General features: G+C 44.0%; 1 protein-coding gene across 2 annotated transcripts in view; it reads left to right on the top strand.

Moving 5' to 3' along the window:
• The window catches only part of slc12a2 (solute carrier family 12 member 2), a 281,965-nt gene that overhangs the window by 231,867 nt on the left and 25,953 nt on the right, over window positions 1-24,145 (top strand). Inside the window, exons 21-25 of one of the 2 annotated variants that reach the window (XM_072516855.1) lie at window positions 17,249-17,296; window positions 21,584-21,706; window positions 21,877-21,988; window positions 22,435-22,521; window positions 22,761-22,896. In XM_072516855.1, coding sequence (XP_072372956.1) covers window positions 17,249-17,296; window positions 21,584-21,706; window positions 21,877-21,988; window positions 22,435-22,521; window positions 22,761-22,896 — 506 coding nt within the window. The remainder of the gene's footprint in view (window positions 1-17,248; window positions 17,297-21,583; window positions 21,707-21,876; window positions 21,989-22,434; window positions 22,522-22,760; window positions 22,897-24,145) is intronic. The other variant, XM_072516856.1, reaches the window with a different exon arrangement.

Below are 24,145 nucleotides of genomic sequence, written 5' to 3'. Positions count from 1 at the left end.
CTGCCCTCAATCTGGGGGCAGTGGAGGCGGCATAGGGGGGAAGTTGGGGCCTCGGCGTGGACCCCAATACAGGGAGACCACTAGTTCGCCCCAGGGAGAACAGGTGGTGGGTTTACGGGGTGGCACAGGGCTGGGATACAAAAGTTGGGGGACCTGTTTGTGGACGGGAAGTTTGCGAGTCTGGGTGAGCTGGAGGAGAAGTATGGGCTCCCCCCGGGGAACACCTTCAGGTAGTTACAGGTAAGAATGTTTGCCAGACGGCAGGTGGTGGAATTCCCGCGGCTACTGCCACACACCGTACAGGACAGGGTGCTCTCGGGGGGTGGGAAGATCTCGGAAACTTACCAGGTGATGCAGGAGGAGGAGGATGCCTCGGTAGTGGAGGTGAAAGGTAAGTGGGAGGAGGCATTAGGAGAGGAGATTGAGGAAGGGACACGTGGGCCAATGCCCTAGGGAGGGTGAACTCTTCCTCATCGTGCGCGAGGCTCAGCCTCATACAGTTTAAGGTGCTGCACAAGGCACACATGACTGGGACAAGGATGAGCCGTATATTTGGGGGTAAGGACAGGTGCGTTAGGTGCTCAGGGAGCTCAGCAAATCACACCCATATGTTCTGGGCATACCCAGCGCTGGAGGAATTTTGGAATGGTGTATCGAGGACGGTGTCGAGGGTGGTAGGATCCAGGGTCAAACTGGGCTGGGGGCTCACAATATTTAGGGTGGCAGAGGAGCTGGGAGTGCAGGAGGTGAAAGAGGCTGGTATTCTGGCCTTTGCGTCCCTGGTAGCCCGGCAAAGGATTCTTCTTCAATGGAAGGATGCGAGGCCCCCAAGCGTGGAATCCTGGATCAACGATATGGCGGGATTCATTAAATTGGAGAGGGTGAAATTTGCCTTGAGAGGGTCGGTCAAGGGTTCTTTAGGCGGTAGCAACAGTTCTTAGACTTTCCTGCAGAACGATAGACATTGGCCAACGGCAGCAGCAGCTCGGTGGGGGGGGGGGGGTTTATTTTATTTCTGTTTCTGTTATTTACACTGGAGGGTCCAGGGGGTGTATATACCAGTTGCGTTTAGTCGGGGTGTTAATGTTAATTTATTATTTATGTACAGAGGGGAGGGGGGTAGGGAGGGTTGCTGTCCTAGACCGTGTTTTGTATTTAACCCTGTTGGGTTCCTTTTTCATTTAGTTATTGATATTTTATGAAAACCTTAATAAAACATTTTTTTTAAAAAAAGGAGTAATAGAGAAACTATCTTGTCCAGGAACACCGTTTATCTTGGCTAATGATATAGCTGGATCGCAGGTGGAAGTGATGCCTACTGTGGTTGATAAGCCAGTGGAAAATCAGACAACTGAAGGATGAATTTCCTGGGATTTTTCCGGATTGTGTGGTAACAAGGTCGCAAAGTACAAGAGGAGAAATCCAAGAGTGAAGATGAAGTTGAAGTGCAATTATCAGAAACAATTTTTGATCAGATGGTTGAAAAAGAACAAGAACAGGTGGAGGATGAGGCGGATATTTTTAGTTCAGGAAAATTGGCGGAGTTACAACAGAACGATGTAGAAATAAAACTGATGTATCAGAAAGCATATGCGGAAGAGGAATCTGAGAGTATACCAGAGTGTTATTACCATAAAAGTAATGTCTTGATGAAAAAATGGAGACCTTTACATATGCAGGCGGATGAAAAGTGGGTAGAAGTTCATCAAGTAGTATTGCCGGGAGGGTATAGAAAGGAGGTGTTGCGAGTTGCACATGAGGTATCAGTGGGAGGTCATTTGGGAATAAGGAAAACTCGAGCTAAAATCCAGAAACATTTTTATTGGCCTGGACTACAGAAAGATGTAGTTAAAATTTGTCAATCATGTCACACATGTCAAATGATAGGGAAACCTCAAGCAGTGATAAAGCCAGCACCCTTAATACCCATTCCAGCATTTGAGGAACCTTTTACAAGAGTCCTAATTGATGGCTAATTGATAGTCCTAAGATGATCAGGGGAATAGATAGAGTAGACAGTCAGAGACCTTTTTCCCCGGGTGGAACAAACCATTACAAGGGGACATAAATTTAAGGTGAATGGTGGAAGATATAGGAGGGATATCAGAGGTAGGTTCTTTACCCAGAGAGTAGTGGGAGCATGGAATGCACTGCCTGTGGAAGTAGTTGAGTCGGAAACATTAGGGACCTTCGAGCAGCTATTGGATAGGTACATGGATTACGGTAAAATGATATAGTGTAGATTTATTTGTTCTTAAGGGCAGCACGGTAGCATTGTGGATAGCACAATTACTTCACAGCTCCAGGATCCCAGGTTCGATTCCGGCTTGGGTCACTGTCTGTGCGGAGTCTGCACGTCCTCCCCGTGTCTGCGTGGGTTTTCTCTGGGTGCTCCGGTTTCCTCCCACAGTCCAAAGATGTGCAGGTTAGGTGGATTGGCCATGATAAATTGCCCTTGGTGTCCAAAATCGCCCTTGGTGTTGGGTGGAGGTGTTGAGTTTGGGTAGGGTGCTCTTTCCAAGAGCCGGTGCAGACTCAAAGGGCCGAATAGCCTCCTTCTGCACTGTAAATTCAATGATAATCTATGATTAATCTAGGACAAAGGTTCGGCACAACATCGTGGGCCGAAGGGCCTGTTCTGTGCTGTATTTTCTATGTTCTATGTATTGCGTAGGACTGCTTCCTAAAACAAAAAGTGGGAATCAATATCATTTAACTATAATGGATGTGTCTACTAGGTTTCCAGAGGCCATTCCAGTACGTAATATTACAGCTAAAAGGTTGTAGAGGAGTTACTTAAATTCTTTACTAGATATGGACTACCGACAGTAATACAATCTGATCAAAGATCAAATTTTACCTCAAGGTTATTCAAAGAAGTTATGGATAACTGAGGAATAAAACAATTTAAATCAACTGCATACCATCCAGAATCGCAGGGAGCGTTAGAAAGGTGGCATCAGACATTAAAGACAATGTTGAGGGCTTATTGTCACGATTATCCAGAGGATTGGGATAAAGGAATTCCATTCGTACTGTTTGCAATTAGGGATGCACCTAATGAGTCAACCAAATTCAGTCCTTTTGAACTAATTTTTGGTCATGTGGTAAGAGGACCACTTAAATTGATTAAGGAAAAATTGGTGAGTAAGAAATCGGAAATTACATTATTGGATTAAGTGTCAAATTTTAGAGAACGATTAAATAGAGCAGGTGAATTGGCTAGACAACATTTAAAAGTTGCACAAAATGTGATGAAACGGGTAGTGGACAAGAAATCCAAAGTTCGTAGTTTTGCCAGTTGAGATAAAGTTTTAGTGTTGTTACCAGTGGTAGGTGAACCTTTAAAAGCAAGATTTTGTCGCCCTTATCAGATTGAAAGGAAATAAAGTGAGGTGAATTATGTGGTAAAAACACCAGATAGAAGGAAGACTCACCGAGTGCGTCATGTGAATATGCTTGAAAGGTACGTTGAAAGGGAAGGTGAGAAAAAGGAGATTTTAATGATTCTAACTCAAAGTGACGAACCAAATCCAGATGACTGTGAATTTGACATACCTCAAATTAAATTGGAAAATGAGATGTTCTTAAAAATTGGGATAAATTGTTGAGTTACCTTCCAGCGGAAAAGCGAAAGAGTTATTGATATCACATGGGCTAGTTTGTGGAGATAAATTGGGAAGTACTAAAATGGCTATACATGATGTAGATGTGGGAAATGCTGTTCCAATCAAACAACATCCATTTAGACTTAACCCTTTAAAATTGGCACAGGTTAACAAAGAGATTGAGAGTATGCTTAAAAATGGCATAATTGAAGTGGGTTGCAGCCAATGGAGCTCACCCATAGTGATGGTACCTAAAGCAGATGGTACCCAGCGGTTGTGTGTGGACTATAGAAAGGTTAATGCAGTTACAAGAACGGACTCTTATCCTATCCCACATTTGGAGGATTGCATTGAGAAAGTGGAACAATCAGCTTTTATTTCTAAACTGGATTTACTTAAAGGTTACTGGTGGATTACAACAAGTCATACATAAGATCACTCAGCAAGTGCTCACCCTCCTGCAAATAATACATTCAAGCAGCTGGCCCAGAAGACCAAGCTGCAGGGTGTCAAGTGAGAGTACCTTTAAGAAATGGGTGTTTAAGAAATGTACTTTTAAGAAAAGGGTGTTTATCAGTGATGTAACAATATGGGCATCTGAGGAGTCTCAAATAATATTAAACATTGTGCAATGAACATTCTCATTTCTGACTTTATAATGGATGGAAGATCATTGATGAAGCAGCTGAAGCTAATTGCACCTAGGACACTACCATGAGTAACACCTGGAGTGACACAGTGGGACTGAGATGATTGGCCTCCAACAACCACAACCATCTTCTTTTGTGCTAAGCATGACTCCAATCGGTATAGAGTTTTTCCTTTGATTCCCATTGGCATCAGTTTTGCCCGGTTTCCTTGATGAAACAATCAGTTTGATGCTGCCTTTGATGTCAAACACAGTCATTCTCACCTTGAAAGGTTTGGCTCCTTTTGTTCATATTTGGACCAAGGCTGTAATGAGATCAGGAACTGAGTAGCCCTGGCGGAACCCAAACTGAGCAGGCTATTGTTGAATAAGTGAACCCTGATGGCACTGTTGACAACCACTTTGATGATCAAGAGTAGACTGATGGGGCGATAATTGGCTCCCGTTTGACCCCGTTTTATTTTTAATTCCTGAAAATTGCATTCAACACGTGGGCATACTTTCTAAACATGGGAGAGTACCGTCACTTCTCACACTGAAGATTCTCTTTCCCATTATCTCCATCAAGCAAGGCCCAACCTTTCAATAAATTGACGGCTCTCTCAATTCCTTTCGCTGAAGTTGCTGCTTACCATGTCAGTATTGCAATTATCACAGTGAACAAGCACTTGTGAAATGAAAAAATGAAAGGGCAGTTTTTTTTCAGTTTCAATTGGGCACTTCTATAATCAAGACTAAATAATGACTGAATGGAGCCATAGAAACCCACAGAACCCAAGCAAGCCATTTGGGATATTCTACCTGTGTAGTCTCTTTTTACTAGAGCAATCTAAACCAATCCCACTACCCTACACTTTCCCCATTTCCCTGTTATAATTCTCTGCTTTAAACATGCACTTTTGCTCTAAAAGATGCGACCATCCTTCGCAAAGCATTCTTTCCTCCATTGTAACACTCTATATAAAAATGAAGCCTTCCTCTCCCATACTATTTTGAATTAGCTTGTCACTGGTTCCTCTCATCAGAGGCAGTAGCTTACCCTATTAAAATTTCTCCTCCCTTTTAAGAAACCTTCTGTTGAATCATTTCTTAGCCGCTTCTGTTATAGTGGAAATATTCCAAGCATCTCCGGTTTCTCCTTGGGAATATAAAAACAGGAGTAAGCCATTTAACCTTTCAAACCTGTTTGGCCATTCAGTGAGGTGTCCAGTTGATCTGTGACTTTTTTTTTCATTTACGAGATGTGGGCGTTGCTGGTTCGGTCAGCATTTATTGCCAATCCATCGTTGCCCTTCAGAAGGTAGTGGTGAGTTGCTGTCTTGAACTGCTGCAGCTATTAGGGAGCAAGTCCCAGGATTTTGTCCCAACGACAAGTGAAGGAATGGCGATATATTTCCAAGTCAGGATGGTGAGTGTCTTGGGGAACCTCCAGGTGGCGGGGTTCCCAGGTATCTGCTGCTCTTGCCCTTCTAGATGGTAGTGGTTGTGGGTTTGGAAGGTGCGGTCTAAGGAACCTTGGTGAGTTACTGCAGTGCATGTTGTAAATTATACACATTGCTGTCACTGTTTGTCGGTGCTCGAGAGTTTGAATGTTTGTGGAAGAAGGAGCAATCACGCAGGCTGCTTTGTCCAGGATGTTGTTGAACTTCTTGAGTGTTGTTGGAGCTTCTGTCATCCAGACAAGTGGAGAGTATTCCATTACACTCCTGACTTGTGCCTTGTAGATGGTGGACAGGCTTTAGGGGGTCAGTAGGTGAGATACCATAAGATTCCTAGCCTTTGTCCTGCCCTGGTAGTTACAGTATTACTGTGGCCAGTTCAGTTTCTGATCAATGGTAACCCCAAGGATGTCGATTGTGGGGGATTCAGCGATGAAAATGTCATTGAATGTCAAGGGGAGATGGTTAGATCCTCTCTTGTAGGAGATGGTCATTGCCTGCCACTTGTGTGGCGTGAATGTAACTTGCCACTTGTCAGCCCAAGCCTGGATATTGTCCAGGTCTGGCTGCATTTGGACATGGACTGCTTCATTATTTGAGGAGTTGCGAATGGTGCTGAATATTGTGCAGTCATCTGCGAACATCCCCACTTCTGACTTTATGATGGAAGGCAAATCATTGATGAAGCAGCTGAAGATGGTTGGGCCTAGGCCACTACCCTGAGGAATTCCTGCAGTGATGCCCTGGAAAGAGGGGATTGACCTCCAATGACCACAACCATTTTCCTTTGTGCCAGGTATGACTCCGACCAACGGAGAGTTTTCCCCCTGATTCCCATGGATTCAAGTTTAGCTAGAACTCCTTGATGCCATACTCTGTGAAATGCTGCCTTGATATCAAGGGCAGTCACTCGCACCTCACCTCTGGCATTCAGCTCTTTTGTCCTTGTTTGAACCAAGGCTGTAATGAGGTCAGGAGCTGAGTGACCCTGGCGGAATGAGAAGGTTATTATTGGGCGAGTGTTGCTTGATAGTACCATTGATGACTCCTTCCATCACTTTGCTGATGATAAAATGTAGACTGATAGGGCGGTAATTGGCTGGGTTGGATTTGTCCTGTTTTTTGTACAGGACACATCTGTACAATTTTTCACCAGGTAGATGCCAGTGTTGTAGCTGTACAGGAAAGCTTGGCTAGGGGTATGGCAAGTTCTGGAACACAGTCTTCAGTACTAGTGCAGGAATATTATCAGGAACCATAGTCTTTGCAGTATCCAGTGCCGTCAGTCATTTCTTGAAGTCACATGGAGTGAATCGTATTGGCTGAAGACTGACACCTGTGATGCCAGGGACCACCAGAGGAGACTTGAGATGGATCATCCACTCAGCACCTCTGGCTGTAAATTGTTGCGAATGTCTCCGCTTTAACCTGTTCCATGTACGCACCTTTGCTTTCATTACCTTGAGTCCATAAGAATCGGTCATATCATTATTTAAATTAGCAATTGATGTTGGGTCAAATATTGTTGCAGAAGAGTGCACATAGAATTATGTCCTAACTTCTGAAATGTTTGACTAATCTGTAGACCATTTCCCCCCCCACCCCCCATAGTCTGAGACTCCCCAACCAGCGTAAATATTTCCTCTCTACGTACCATATCGTGCCCCTTAAAATCTTGAAACTTTGATCAAATCACCTTGAATCTTCCCAGAGGTGCTATTTCTGTAACTTTTCCCCTTAATTCAACCTTTGGTGTCTGGGCAAATCTGTGCTGCAGTCCCTCGAAGAGCAATACAACCTTCCCGAGGTGTGGTGCTGCAAATTGTTCACAATACTCAGGTATGGTCTCGCCAAAATGTTACATAGCTGAAATTATGACTTCATTATAGTCTTCCAGATACGAAGGTCAACCTTCCTTTCGCCTTTTTGAGTATGTTACATAACTTGTTCCTGACATTTTAATGATCTGTGTATATGGAGGGACACCCTAGTCTCTTTGGCCTCCACATTTTATCTGTTTATCCTTTTTAGGTCCAAGGTCGAGGATCTCACATTTGTGCCTGCATTGAAATTATTTCAGCAGGCATTGTGGCACAATGGTTAGCATTGCTGCCTCACAGCTCCAGGGACCCTACAGGTTCGATTCCCAGCTTGGGTCAATGTGCTGAGTCTGCACGTTCTCCCCGTGTCAGCGTGGGTTTCCTCCAGGTGTTCCGGTTTCCTCCCACAAGTCCCGAAAGACGTACTGTTAGGTGAATTGGACATTCTGAATTCTCCCTCCGTGTACCCGAACAGGTGTCAGAATGTGGCAACTAGGGGATTTTCACAGTAACTTCATTGCAAGCCTACTTGTGACACTAATAAAGATGATTATTATTTTAAAAATCCATTTGCCACAGCTTTGCCCATTCACTTAATCAATATCCCGTTTGTAATTTTACACTTCCTAATGCACCATGTGTGCGTACACCATGTGTGCATAATGTGAATTTGGGAAAAAGATATTATGAGCCACAAACAAGTGAGTATAAAAAGAAATTTTCAAGGAATATGATATCAAAGTTAGCAATCGGGTCCTGGAGATTTACTAATTTTGCTTTTTCTCATTCGGTACCATGAGGTCTGATATCCTGACGACCTCTGCTATACTGACAAAATAATTAGTGAACATGTCTGTCATTGCCTTAGTTTTCAAGCATTGCTCATGACCACGCTTATTCCTTTCTAATATATATTTGTCACTGATTTTTCATATCATGTGGCAGTTTCATCTTGTAGCCCTTTTGGTAGCCCTTACTGTCTCTTTTAATACATTATTGATGCTTGTACCTCTTCCGTTCACTGGGAACTGAGTTCCTCTTTTGCATTCTTTATTGCCTTCTTTATGCTCCCTCTTAGTTTTATGCTGCCCCTTACCTCTTCCTTCCTCATGGTTGCTTTTTGCTGCCAAGTTGAACTCATGCCCTGTAAGGGTGTAAACTGGTTCTTTAACTAGGCCTCCTCCTGATTTTCTGCCATTTTACCCATTAACTGATTTGCTCAGTTTACTTTGGACTGGGCTCTGTCCCTCATCCCATTGATGTTGACCTTCCCTAAATTTGGAATCTTAGAAATGTCATGCTTTTCCCTTTCAAACACTTGTATTGAACTCAATCATATTATGACACTAAGCTACCTGTAGCTTTAATGCCCATTCTATAATGGGGTGTCAACATCAACTCGCAAGCCGCCAACTGTGATCTTAACATTCCCTTGTACAAATTTGACTTAACTTTTTTTTCTCTTGTGGTTTAACAGATCGCTGCAAGTATGTGAGGTACTGTTCAAACACAAATGTAATTCAGCTGCCTAACAGATGTAACTTCGCATAATTGCACCCTCGTTTCCCTCGAGGAACTGATTTTTATCTTAATTTTTGTGAAACCTAATATAGTTTAAAGTAGCTGTCCTCTAATGATTTCTTTCATAACGTTGGTTCAGTAAGTAGTGGATGTGATTAGCTTGTTATAGGTTCAACTAATATAACCCAAAATCTTGACAGACCTTTTAAGGAGAAGAGGTTGGCAGGGGGTCCATTGCACTAAAGGAACGTCCGCCATCCGTGAACACTTGATTTGATGTCAGCAGATCATTGAGTATGCAGTTTCTTTACCCAAAATGTATGAAATTGTCTAATTTGCAACAAATACTTTGAAAATTTCTCTTTTTGTAAGAGATGTTAATTTGGATGTCTTGTGGTTGACCTAACATATTTGTGCATATAAATATGTTTTCCATGAAGCGGCTTTAGTCCATGCTTGACAGTCCTCACAATGAGTCACTGATTCCTGCAAGGCCATAGGGTATGAAGATTCAAAGAGAAAGGGGCAGCAATGGCAGTGCCAAGCAGGACACCATATACTTTCCAGGAACAAAATTTAAACTGGTTCTGCAGGCCTGAAAGGGAATTGTTTAAAGCAATATTGTGATTTGGGATGGGTGCAAGTGTTGTCACCTTTTTGATTTAAATTGCATTAGAATTGATTATTGAATGTAGCATTCTAATTTTTCGCCACCAATGTAAACCTCACAAGAACAAAGATTTTGGCTTTGTTACACCAAAACTGCATTGGAATTGCAATTTCCCCCAATAAATGAGCAATGTTAGACAGAAATGTTTGCCACACTGCCATTTTTGTCATATGAAAGAAAACTGTGACTGCAGGGCTCGAGTGTCACCAAACAGGTTCTATTTAAAGTTAAATAGAATTTGGATTGATGCTTGAACACTTGTAATGATCACTCGCAATGCCCACCAGATGATTGGCGCTGCATGTATAGAACCACCTACATTTGGCCAAGGATTAAGTGCAGACAGTACTTGTACAGTTGGGTTGAGTGAGAATATTTTTAGTTTTGATTCTGGGAGTGATGGTTCTCTATTGTGCAAGGTTATTTCCTGCCCAATGGATTCTGTGCTGACAAAGCAAACGAGAGATCATTGCAGGCTTAACTCTAACGTTTGATGTGAAATACTGAATTAAAACTTAATCTCGTATTTGTGTCCCATCAAACTGAATTCTACACCAGACAGGAAAAATTGGTTGTCTGCCCACCATGGATGTTAATTTGAGTACTTCATAAACTTGGCTAGTAATTGCGTTAGGTGCATTCTTGTCATTAGTATTCATCGTTGTAACATAAATACGTAACATGAAATTCCAATAAATGGACAGACATGCCACAATCTTTTTGAACAGCAGTTCCAGAGTTGCATTAGTATCTCATAATTATCAGTTATGATTAATTGTGTCTGCGGTTCAACATGTATTTGCATTTTAAATGTTACAAATTCTAAAACTTCAGTAAATCCAGGCATTTTAAATGTTACAAATTCTAAAACTTCAGTAAATCCGGATGTGTAATCGATGATCTGTAATGTTTTATTCTAGATTAATGCATTGTATATTGAAGCATTTAACGGGAGATGATGATGATGTCACTAGACTAGTAATCCCAAGACCTGGGCTACTGCTCTGGAGGCATGGGTTCAAATTCCACCAAGGCAGCTGATGAAATTTAAATTCAATTAATTGAAAGCTAGTCTAAGTAATGTGGTGACCATGAAACTATCATTGTTGTAAACACCCATCCAGTTCTCCAATGCCCTTGAGGGAAGGAAATCTGCTGTTCGTAGCCTGGCCTACATGTCGCCCCAGATCCACAGCAAGAGGATTGACTCTTGAATGCCCTCTAAAATGGTCTAGTAAGCCATTTTGTTCAAAGACAATTGGGGACGAATGACAAATGCTGGCTGATCTTGCCAGCTATGCCCACTTCCTATCCAAGGAAAAAAAGTCAATATCTTTTATATATTGTGATTTTGTTTAAATCTTCGAACAACCAGCAGTTGAAAGTCAATTTGCCTTTCCTGCCTATGTATTTTTAGAGACCTCTAGATTGCCCACAAAAAGAAATGTGGTTAACTTTCTATACACTTGTGCAGGGATTTTCTGCTCCTGATCATGGCATGTGCCAAGGCGAGTGTGAGATCAACATCTCACGAGAAGGATGGCACAGTGGCGCACTTGTTAGCACTGCTGCCTCACGACGCCAGGGCCCTGGGTTCAATCCCGGCCCTGGGTCACTCCCCGTGTGAAGTTTAAACATTCTCATTGTGTCTGCTTGGGTCTCACCCCCACAACGCACATTTGTGCAGGGTAGGTGGATTGACCACACTAAATTGCCTCTTAATTGGAAAAAGAAGAATTGGATACTCTAAATTTATTTTGAAAAATTCTCGCGAGAAGGCCTGAAATGAGATTTCCCACCATTTAAAATGAGAAAGTGATTCACCTCTCAATGGTGGGCAGTGTCTCCCGCCACAAAATATTGTGAATGTCGTTGGGATATATTTGCATTTCGTCACACGACTTTCCTGCCGGAATTCTCCCTCTATGTTGAATTTAAATCCCACGTCAATGTGCAATTAGTATGCATATTTTGCAATCGATTTAAACACCCTGCAGATGGCAACCTGCACTTTTTTCAGATTCTGAGGTTTGTTCGTTCAACTTTGTTGCTCACTGGGATCAACGCAAGGCTTCACAGGATGCACTGCCTCAAATTCAGGGAGGTCTCTGGTGAAAATCCCCACCGCGGCAAGGGTAAGGCGGGGGTGGCTTTTACTGTGCTGTAGGGTAAGGGCTCCCCCAGGGAAGAGACACGCCAGGACTGAGTGAAGGGAGGGGCCCACTAGTGAAGGGCAAACTCAGAAGGGAAGGGGCCAGGTAGCAAAGGGCTGACATGTGGGGAAGGTTGCACAGAAACGCATGACTGAGGGTGGGCACTAAACCAATGCCCAAATTAAATGTGACTTCCAAAATGAGGATACTGCCACAGCTGTGACTTGTAAGCAGCACCTCAATTGACATGCTGCAGTCAGGCAGCAATTATGCCCGCACCACACAGCCCTCAAAGTGGCAATGATTGCTCCCCAGGTTTTAACCCCTTGAGGTAATGCATTTTGGAAGGTCTAATACAGGTAGGGAATATACAGTGAATGGTAGAACCCTCAAGAGTATGCTTGCCTTCATTGGTCGGGGCATTGAGTATAAAAATTGGCAAGTCATGTCGCAGCTGTATAGAACCTTAGTAAGGCCACACTTGGAGTATAGTGTTCAATTCTGGTCGCCACTCTACCAGAAGGATGTGGAGGCTTTAGAGAGGGTGCAGAAGAGATTTACCAGGATGTTGCCTGGTATGGAGGGCATTAGCTATGAGGAGAGGTTGAATAAATTTGGTTTGTTCTCACTGGAGGATGAGGGGCGACCTGATACAGGTCTACAAAATTATGAGGGGCATAGACAGAGTGGATAGTCAAGAGACTTTTTCCCAGGGTAGAATGGTCAATTACTAGGGGGCATAGGTTTAAGGTGCGAGGGGCAAGGTTTAGAGGAGATGTACGAGGCAAGTTTTTTTACACAGAGGGTAGAGGGTGCCTGGAACTCGCTGCCGGAAGAGGTGGTGGAAGCAGGGACAATAGTGACGTTTAAGGGGCATCTTGACAAATACGTGAATAGGATGGTAATAGAGGGATACGGACCCCAGAAGTGTAGAAGATTTTAGTTTAGACTGGCAACATGGTCAGCGCAGGCTTGGAGGGCCGAAGGGACTGTTCCCGTGCTGTACTTTTGTGAGAAGCCTTCAAATTCACCTGGGGCTTATCAAACAAAAAACTATGGATTGAGAGGTGGTGGCACAGTGGCATTATCGCTGGAATAGTTACAGAGACGCAGGGTAATGCTCTGAGGACTCGTGTTCGAATACCACTATAGCAGTGGTGGAACTTGAATTCAATAAAAAATCTGGAATGACAGTCTCATGTGAAGCTATTGTCAATTGTTGTAAAAACCCATTTGGTTCACCAACATCCGTTCGGGAAGGCAACAACCTTACCTGGTCTGACCTACAGGTGACTTCTGACCCAAAGCAATGTGGTTGACTCTTAAATGCTGTCTGAAATTTCTTAGAAAACCAGTCAATTTAAGGGCAATTCGGGATGGCCATGTCACATGAATTGTTTTGAAAATATTGGGCAACTGGACAAGCTTGAGTCACCCTTTGGAAATGTGGCCATGGAACGTTCAGAAGAGACTCTTCCAGGCCCCCTAAATCATAGAATTTACAGTGCAGAAGGAGGCCATTCGGCCCATCGAGTCTGCACCAGCCCTTGGAAATAGCACATCGCGTAAGCCCACACCTCCACCCTATCCCCATTAACCCCACCCAACCTTTTGGACACTAATGGCAATTTTATCATGGCCAATCCACTTAACCAGCACATCTTCGGACTGTGAGAGGAAACCGAACTAAACACACGCAGGCACAGGGAGAATGTGCAGACTCCGCACATAGTGACCCAAGTGGGAATCAAACGTGGGGTGCTGGAGCTGTGAAGCAACTGTGCTAACCAGTGTGTTACCGTGCTGCCCCAAAATATTGGTAGCGTTCATCCACCTGATCAGTCCAAACCGCACAGCCCTCGAGTGCAGGCTAGAATGATGCTAGCGCCCAGGCAGATAGCTGAATATCCAGCCAACTGGCCAAAGCTGTCAGCGGTCCGTTATGTGGGGGCAGGGTTGGGTGTGACGTTGGTGGGGAATAGTTAAGAGTGCTCATGCGTTCCAAACATTTGGTTCATTTTGGGGGCCAGGATTCCTGTACCTCTCATTGATACGCAGTGAGGAGATGATCAGGAAGATGCAGCCTGGTGTTATCAATGCCTGCAGAATTGCTTATAGGCTGGAGAGAAGAAGGAGAAGAATGCAATGGAGGCACCTGGCTCACCATAGGAAGCAAGGCAAAGGGTCAGTAAGGCCTCCTCTGGACACAGCAGATGATCTCCAGAGAGCTGTCATTTGCAGGTGCTTCAAAGCAGGTGTATAGATGTCGCATTTTCTACCTGCAGGTGATCAAGAACAGTATCACCGACATGCCTAGAGATCTGGTCACTCGCAAATCTATCTTCTGAAGGATTTGGCAATACAGTGACTTGGGGAGAATCCGTATTGACTTAGGCGCTTTGACATATTGGCGCGATCACCTCAGACTGAAGGCAGATGGACTCCTCCGGAATGCCTTGCGACCCGAGGAGAGCTGCTAACATCCCTTCCTGATATTCCCGAGCTTGCCGATGGAGCTCCAGCAACTGCTTAAGACCGAGTTCAGAGGCTCATCATCTGATTTGGACTCAGCAGACTCCTGGCCTCCCAATCCTTCCAGAGTTCCGCCTGCGATGTCCATGCCACTTGTCTGCTGTGGATCAGAAATTGCAATGTTCTCACCATATTGAGAGGCTGATGCTACTCCAGAGCTAGGTCCCACAGAGGTGTGTCTCTCTTCGCTGTTGCAGGGCGTAGGTGAGTGCTGCGACAGATCTTCAATGGTGCTGTCCTCAGAATCCTTATCCAAGGTCCAGTCAAAGCTGGAGTTGATGGACTTGCTCCTGGCTGACCTTGAGTTTTCCAGAGATGCCAGCGGAAGAAAGAAAGTATTAGTGCATGGCAGGGCACTGTGAAACAGAAGACATCACTCACAGTATCATTGCCTGATGGATCTTGCACTGCAGGTGCTCACTTGGGTGTGCCCTGCAGACCTCTGTCAGCGCCAGCACTATCCACATCCTACTCGGCTGTTTGGATGGATCTGTTTACGGCAACTCATCTGTCAGTATGACAGCAAGCCAACTTGTCCTGCCTGAAGACAGATGGAGAGAGTGTGAGAGCAAGATGTATGCAAGGGCACATTGATACGAATGTCTGATGTGTGGGTGGCAAGTGGTGCCGTCAACAGGATAAGGATGCAAGCTCCTGAGGGGATGAGGCCAGATGATGCGAGGGTATGTGAAAGTGAGTGGTGATGTAATTTGAGGTGGCAGCGAATGAGATCCTTGTGAATGTGTGATGAGCTAAATGTGAGAGTTGAGAGTACTGAGATGGTTCACTTACTCTTAGCAGAAAGCAGGAGATCGATGTTCCTCTTCCTGTACATGCATGGTGACCTCTCTTGCAGGGTGTTGACACTGGCCACCGTTGCAACCATCTCCAAAGCTAGATTGATGACCTTGCTGGAGGTCCTAGGGCCAGAGAAGAGGTAGAGGATATCTCAGTGGGCCTTCACTGCATCCAACATGTGCTTCAGTGAGGTGTCACTGAATTTGGATGCTTTATGCTTTTCCCCCTTTGGATACCATTAGTTATGTGGCACTTTATTAAGTTGAGAGACTGCGAACGCTGCAAGGTCACGCTTTACATGTGGTACCTGGAGCTGAGGAGTTCTTGAGGTTGCAAAGACTAGTGAATTAAATGTCAGCAACACCGCGTGATCCCTGTGGATGAATAATGAATGGCATCTGAAGCGCACGATAAGGCATTGAAAGCCGACATTGAAGTTGGCGGGTTGAACGCTTTTGTTTGCATCTACTACCACAGTTTGTCTTTTTCCAGGAAAGTCCCGGCCTTAGTAATGCTAGATAAAAATGGGTTTAAGATAATTACATATACCAAATCTATGTTTACAATTAAATGGAGAGGTGTTAAAATGTCCTTTTAAATGTATCTGTTTGTCATAATTAATGGTTAAAACAAAAAATGCCATCCAGTATTTTCCAGAAATTTGGCGGGTGTTTATTATGTGATTAGACTAGAGAGTAGATTTTCCAGGTCTTCACATGAGAAAATCCTCAGTGTTCCATGGTTTAACTTTCTTTAATGAATGCTCATGACTTGTGCAGACTCTTTCCCCCCCCAAAAAAAAAATCTGCCATAAGGAGCTTAAAATCATCTTTCCATAAAAGCTGGTAGTTACATAGAAATGACCAAACTCCAATGTGCCTTGTAAATATAATTGTGTGCACTGCCAGATATGGCAGAAAATGTGTTTCCTTTTGAGTAATAGTTGGTTTGCAGCTTTGTGCAATATTTTGGCTGAAACTAGACCGAGTGGTGTCCCAAACCCCCTGTGAAACCTTCCCTTTATAAAATGACGCCAGGCTCTCTCTTTTTTCCAGAGTGGTTAAATAGCTGAAGAGAATCACGCACTAAATGAATCTACTCCGCACACATGCACAAATTAATTATTATAGTCTGTTGTTTACATCTTTTTAAAATAAATAAATAAACATTTTCAACTAACTTTGTCAAGATAAAGATTGTGGTTGACTGGACATTTCCATGTCCGTTGACTCTGCATAAAACAAAATGGCTACCTGGGAGGTCTACTGGTGTCTGTATAATCCCTGTTTGTTTTTGCTGACTTGGGAGCAGGAGGAGAAATTCCTTTCCCCGCACTGATATTTGGGGTGTAAACTGAGGTAAATGATTGTTCTGGCACACGTGTTGAGCAGGGGTATGGATGAAGAGGGAAATGTGGTTGTTCTGGTACACGTGTTGAGCAAGGATATGGATCAAGAGGGAAATGTAAGTGGGGGGGGGGGGGGAAATAAGAAGTCAGTAGCTTCTCACTCCTGAAACGGGTATTTTTGTGTGCCTGACTTTACATATATTGCTTGTCTTTGTCCTCCTATTTTCCTGCCCACCAGCCTACCTCCATATTTTTGTCAAATTGGTGTCAATGTAGTTCCTTATCCACATCTGGACCACTGTCTACAGTAGAGGTTGAGGGAAAATTTGGAGGTGGGTGAGGAAAGGTTTATCAAAAAGATATTTAAAGGTTACTGTTACTAAATGGTTTGTGGTTAATTAAATTTTCTCCACCACCGGTAATAAACACTCTTGTAAATTAGTTGATAGCTGTCTGAGCAAACGGACACTTTCAGCGCTTGGTTAGGTTTTGGGCTGAGTTAAAATAATACAGCACAGTTAAGTATCAAACCTAATCATTTGGGCTCACTCGTGTTTTTATTTGCATCCTTCAAGTACTAAATTAATGTTCACAATGTAATTCACCATTAATTGCATTCTAAACCAACTAATTAATGTTTACTTTGTTTTCATCCAATGATGCATTTGAAGTTAACTTTTACTTTATTGGTTGTTTTGAATATAATGCAGATGAAGAAGATGACGGCAAGGCGTCAACACAGCCACTCTTGAAAAAAGGCAGGCATCCCATCTTTTGTTTTCATTTCATTATTTGCTAAATCATTATTTATGTTGTGCTTGAAGCCAAATTTTCATTTTTGCCTTTTTGTTTTGTATCGTTGTACATTTTGTAAGGCTTTCCTTTGTTTTGAATACCTCAAGAGTCGTATCTTGTTTGCACAATCTCTGCTCCCTTTCTCTCCCCTCTCCTCGTCCCAACCCCGTCTTCCCCTCCTGTATTAGCTGGTGCTGATTCTTATTTTAAAGTTTGCAATTCCCACTCGCGGAACATTCAGTTGCACATTTCTAAATAGCTCCAATAACTCTGCCAGCTGAATACAACTTCTGTGAAAGCTGTCTAAAGTCACAAATCTGCCTTAAAATTGCAGATTTGAGTATTGGAAATAAAAACAGAAAATATTGCAACTATGAAGCAACTCAATCAGCACCTGAAAACAGATATATTGATGTTTTTAGGTGTAGCCCTTTATCAGAAATGACAAAGGTCTACACTCAAATGGAAATCTATTTTTCTCTTTGAGACTGATCAATTTAATATGTACTTGTATTTGTTGCTACCTTTTGCTTTGCTTACAATAATTTAAATTGTACGAAAGCTAAAGATGCCTTCTGTTCCTCAGTCTGTTCTGTTAGTGTTTGTGGTTTGCACTATAACATGGATTCCAAGCTATATAGCAAAATGTGTATAACCTGTCAATTTATTTTTCAATGTGTTTGTGGTGGAGGGAGGAAGCTGAATTATTTTGTTGTTTTACTTGTGAATATTGGGAGCGTAGTGTGGGGTTGCAGGCTGTTCATATTACCAGAGACCACCTTTCCTTTTTCAACGGACCAACAAAGAAGCTTCACTTTACTGTGGTATCCTTCACTGGAATGAGGTTGCTTACTCTGTACCAGTGTGCATGCAAATGTGAATTGTGGCTCCAGTACCTCAAATCAGTAGTAGATAATTGGCTTCCTCTTGTTGACGGTATGAATCTAACTGTGTCAGAGAATGGAAATCCGATTTAGTAAGATAATGAAAGTCTGCTATGCAATCTTGTTTTGAAAAAATAGTTTCATTGAAAAACATAGAAAAAAGAGAAATGGCCCAAAACTTCCTGGTTGCCCAGCATCGCAGCTAGGGAGTACCCCAATGGTGCGCTGGGAAATCTGCCTAGGAAAGTCCCACATAAGGGTTTACCCGGCAATTGCCCAAAAGTGCAAACTTCCTCGGGACCATTGCACTGGGCTGGGAACCATCCAATTTAAATTGCTGACTTTGGATGGTTTTGCCAGTTTTACCTGGGTAGTTCCTATGAAATAGTTGGAGGAAATAACTCCAGATTAACTTTTTTTTTTACAAACCAGCCCCAGCCTCACACAGGACACCCTCCACACACACACACTACCCCCAAAGTGGGACACCCACCCCCATGTGACCCTGGAGTGTCATCCCTTCCCAGGTGGACCTGATCACCCCCTCCTGGTGTAACCTGACCCTCCTCCCGGCGCCCAACTTCGATGCTGGCGGTTCCCCCATCTGCACCACTTGCCTTTTAATTGTCTCTTTAGACATCTCCTTTATGGCAACTAGTGCCATAAAAAGGGACATTTCTTTACCTCTCTGTGCCTCAGTTACTCCATGCCAATGCAGCCTGGGGATGCTCCGCTACTGCTCCTGACTCATCCAGCCTGAGTGAGGAAAGTTGGACGAGATAGGAGCTTTGGAACCCCAGCGTGGGCAAGTCCGTCTAGAGTGACAATCCCCCCGGAGATTGCCGTTTTGAGAAGTTTTTTTAAAAATGTTTTATTTAAAACAGATTTGTAACATTTCCAGAGAGAAAACAGGCCATATGCAAAGAGCCTTAACATAGTGAAAACAAACAGTGGGAAAGAATAAACATGTTAATAAAGCACTTCCCCTGCCAGCTCTGTTTGCCCAGACCCACGTGGTCAACTAAACTAACATGGCTCTGACCCTCACCCCCCTCCCTCAGGTGCTGCTGCTGTTGGTTTCCTGGGCTGTTCCCTGAGAGTCTGCAAGCGACCTTCTCCCCCGGGGAATCCCTAGACACCCCCACCCCCCCTTGCCCACTTAAGTCTTCTCTGCTCTCCTTCCCAGCTGCCCCCCCAACTTCCCCTACCCCCTGAGGCCTGCCTTGCGCTTGGTCCTAGACCGCCCCTCCTCCTACTCTCCCTGGGGCCCCCTGACCTATGCTGACCCCTGCCCTTGGCGCCTGTCTGTCTCCCACCCGAGCGCTTGCCCCCCCCCCCCCACTCCACACACCAAGGCCCCATTAACCTGATTGTATCTCACTGTGCCCTTTCAAGTCCCTTAACCAGCCCCTAGCCCATCCCCCTCTCCGAGGCCCCGATCTCCCACCAAAAGGTACCAAGCACAGGGCCCCCTTTGCAGGACTCCTCTCTCTACCCCACCACCCCCCTCGATGCTATCCCCCAAAAACACCCTACACAATGCGCCCTCCACCTCCCGCTCTCTGTCCCGGCTGAAAACAATCTTGGATAGAACATTGCAGTACAGGATAATTTAACAAACCCCCGCCACACAAGCTCAGAGCCCAGAGTCCTTTAGTTCAAGTCCAGCTTTTAATAAAAGTCCACACCTAGTCAGAGCAAATTAGGTTAACAGACCGCCGCCACTGTACAGCACTGAGAAAACTAAGTGCCCGTTAGTTCAAATCCAACTTCTTTTCTTTAATAAAAGTCCAAACCTGTTCTGGTGCCTCAAAGTAGTAGTGGAGTTCCTCAAACGTGACCCAAAGCTTCGCAGGATACAGCATTCAAAACCTCACCTCCTTTTTGTAGAGGGCTGCCTTTACCTTGATGAATCCTGCACGCCTCTTGGCCAGCTCCGTTTCCAAGTCCTGGTAGATGCGCACCTCACAATTCTCCCATTTGCTGCTCCTCTCCGCCTTGGCCCATCACAGCACACGTTCCCTGTCAGCAAGCCGGTGAAAGCGGACCACCAAGGCCCTCGGTCAGTCGCCCGTCCTGGCCTTCCTTGCGGGGGCTCTATGCGCCCATCCAGCTCCAGGGGTCGGGGGAAGGCCTCCGGCCCCATCAACACCTCGAGCATACCTTTCACGTATGCACCCACATCCGACCCCTCGCAGCCCTCGGGGAGGCCAACGATCCTCAAATTCTGCCTCCTGGCTCTGTTCCCAGCTCTTCAAGCTGCTCCTGCATCATCCTCTGGCGGGCGTTCAGCTCTTCCACCTCGTGCTCCAGCTCCGCCTGGCTGGAGAGCTTCACCTCAACCTCCCTGAGCGCCTTCTCCTGGACCGCCTGCACCTCGACCATTTGATCCATTACCGCCCTCACCGGGTCCAACGTGTCCCTCTTCAATTCGGCGAAGCAGTGGTCCTTGGCCAGTGAGCCTCCACTCCCTGATCCCTGCCGTCCGCCATGTTTCTCCACCTGGCCTGGGGTCCCCGCTGCTCCTGCTTCGAGCCCTGCCGCTCCACTCGACCACTTCTGGTCCAGCTGCTCATACCCTGGAGGGGGAAGCCTCTTCCGTATCGTCCCCTCAACCTAACCAGGTCACCAGGTCCCGCAAAAGTCCGTTTAAAAGGTCCGTTTGCCCATCATGGACGGGAGCGATGCGACCTGCTTCCTCGAGGGCGCCACCGGAAGTCCTCCATTTTGAGAAGTTACGGGCCGATGTTGTGCTTAATAGAAGTAAGTCATATAGATCAATGCAAGCACTGATCTTGTAGTGATGGCATTTTACTGACACTTGCAAGACTTAATCAGAGTCAGTAGCTGCCTTTTTATAATCAGTCCATTTGAGAAATTTCTAAATGTGATAGTTGCTGCATGATTAAATATTTGGATGACTTGCTAATGTTAGAATGTTTGGGTTGGGGATGGACAGCAATGAAATGCTTTAAGAAAAGCATTACTCTTTCATGGGATGTGAGCATCGCCTGCTTGGCCATCCTTATTTGCCCTTTAGAAGGTGGTGGCAAGCTGCTACTCAGCAAATTTGAGATGGACTGAAATAAGGAAAGTGCTTTGGGAAGAAAGTTTGCCTGGCCTGGTAAAATAAATCCGTACAGATGTACTTCATCACAAAGAAAATGCCCTGGATCACTTCCTGAAAAAGGGCCATCAAAAAGAAAATGCAAATTTAGGGGATCCATCTGGTTCTCTGCAAGACTCCAATCACTATAATCAACTTTTTCCCTTTGAAATGATGTGCCATGTTGAATTCTAATTACTGCTTGCAATGATTTTCATGTCTTTGGAAAAATGCCTAATTTTGCGTGACACTTTATGTAGAGGCTAAAGGTCCATCTGTGCCTTTGAATGTGACTGATCAGAAGCTGCTTCAGGCCAGCTCTCGCTTCCAGAAGAAACAGGGCAAAGGGACGATTGACGTCTGGTGGCTTTTTGATGATGGAGGTATAACTTATGTTCTGCAATTCATTTCCTTAAGTTGTACAAATAAACTGGCCCTATCGGATAATAGTTCCCAGTTCTTTTTGTTTGTTTGCTAAGTTCTACTTTGGAAATGAGCTGGAAAGGAAAGTTTTGGAATGACCAAATGTAACAGCAATGTTCTGCTTTGATAGGCCTGACGCTACTTATCCCATATCTTCTCACTACGAAGAAAAAGTGGAAAGATTGCAAGATCAGAGTGTTCATTGGTGGAAAAATAAACAGGATAGACCACGACAGGAGAACGTGAGTAATTTTATTTATTTTAGTGAAACTAAAAGCTATATGCATGTGTGGTTGTGGAATTGTAAATAGTAGACATCTGGTTCTATTCTCATAGGTATGGCTAAACATCAAGTAAATTTTCTGAGTGAATTTTTGTAGGTAACTTGAGTAACCATTTGCTACCAGTTTCTGTATTGCATGAATAAAGATATCTCTCATTTCACGTTATCTATACTCCATTAAGAGACTTTCTGAAACAACTGTAACCAGGATAGCTGTCTTAATTCTGTTGCTATTACAGCAATCACAGAAGAACTGCAGGGCATTATGCTGCATTATAGACAACAACATTGCATGTGGAATTTCCCTTTAAGTGGCGATGTGGGAAGCTTTACCAGCATTTATTTTGCATTTTTGAATGTGGAAAATACTGTCAATAATTAAAGATCCCTAAAATTGACTTTCAGAATGGCCACTTTACTCAGCAAGTTCAGGATAGATTTTTCAGACATTACTGTTCTCGGGGATATGAATACTAAGCCAAGCAAAGACAAGTAAGTGAATTTGATGTTAAATAGATTTCATGATGATAATACAGCCTTGGAACGTAGTTAATTACTAATCCTAAACGCATTAAAAATTCACCAAATCCTGACCTTTTCTCATTATAAGCTATCTGTTATTTTGCATTTTTTTTGATCTGTTGAAGTTCCTGGCCATGGATATTGGAATACATTCAGTACTGTATCAAAATGTTGCACAGGCATTCACTGAATTTGTTTTTATGAAACAGTATTGCAGCTTTTGAAGAAATGGTTGAACCGTTCAGACTTCACGAAGATGACAAAGAACAAGAAGCATCTGAGAAAATGAAGGAGGAGGAGCCATGGAGGATCACGGATAATGAGCTTGAGATCTACAGAATGAAGGTCTGCATTTTTTTGAGAATTCTTTGAACCACTTTGCCAGGATATCAATTAGACTTTGCCTCATCAGTCCATGGTGGAAACCGGCGAATGCAAAATGAAACACGAGGCCAAAGTTTATAATAAATCGAAGCAAAATGCTGGAAATAATAGAGGTCTGATGACATCTGTGGAGAGAGAAACAGAAATAGCATTTCAGGTCGATGATCATTCATCAGAAACGGGAGAACTTGGAGATGGGTTAAGCAAAGGGTTATAGAGAAAGTTTGTGATCGGGTGCAAGGCAGGAGAGATCAGATGATAAAAAGCATAATCGTGCAAGGCAAAGGGAGACGATGATCGATTTAGAGGTAAATGAGAATAATGATGATCACTAACAGCTGCCTTCTGAAGAAAATAAGGTCAGAAGCTATAATCTGAAATTATTGAACTTGGTTTTGAGACCAGAGGCTATAAATTTGCCTAATCAAAAGATGCGATGCTTTCTTCGAGCTTACCTTGAGCGTTAAGTGCAGGAGGCCAAGGAGAGAGCGAGAGGTCGGAGTGGGAGTGAGGCTAATTTAAAGGCTAGAGTAAGGCTAGAATTTAAATGCAAATGATTGGGATCTTGGGATCACACTTGCAGGCTGAATGGAGCTGCCCCATAAAGGGGTCACTCCCTCAACATTTAGTGTTTCCCAATATAGGGGAGACTGCATTGTGAAGTCTGCTCTAATTGTAAGTGTAATTAAATTGCTGATTCACTTGGAAGGAGTGTTTGGGGCACTGACCAGCGGGAAGGAAGGAGATAAGATCGCCGATGTATCATCTCCTGTGCTTGCGTGGAAATATTCTGTGGCAAGGGGAGGGGATGTCCGAGGTGATTGAGGAATGGACCAGGGTGTCATAAAGAGGGAATGGTCCTGTTGGAATGCTGAAAACAGAGGAGAGAGGAAGCCGTGTTAGTTGCAATGAGTTGGAGGTAGTGGATGATCTATCTAAATGAGTGTGATATAGTTGGGATTACGGAGACATGGCTGCAGGGTGACTGGCAATGAGAATTGAACATTCAGAGGTATTCCGTATTTAGGAAAGACAGACAAAAGGAAAAGACGGTGGAATTGCATTGCTGGTTAAAGAGGAAATTAACAAGGGCTTCCGGTGGCGGCTATGAGGGAGAAAATCGCACATTTGGTGGCTCCCGCTCTGGCGGGACTTTTGGACCTTTTTCCCTGACCTTTTTGTGGTTTTGAGTTTTGGCTTTGAAGGCACA

The sequence above is a fragment of the Scyliorhinus torazame genome, chromosome 9 (genome assembly GCF_047496885.1).
Source record: "Scyliorhinus torazame isolate Kashiwa2021f chromosome 9, sScyTor2.1, whole genome shotgun sequence".
NCBI lineage: Eukaryota > Metazoa > Chordata > Chondrichthyes > Carcharhiniformes > Scyliorhinidae > Scyliorhinus > Scyliorhinus torazame.
The sequence above is the reverse complement of the archived record's forward strand: the minus strand, read 5'-3'. Positions and strand labels throughout refer to the sequence as shown.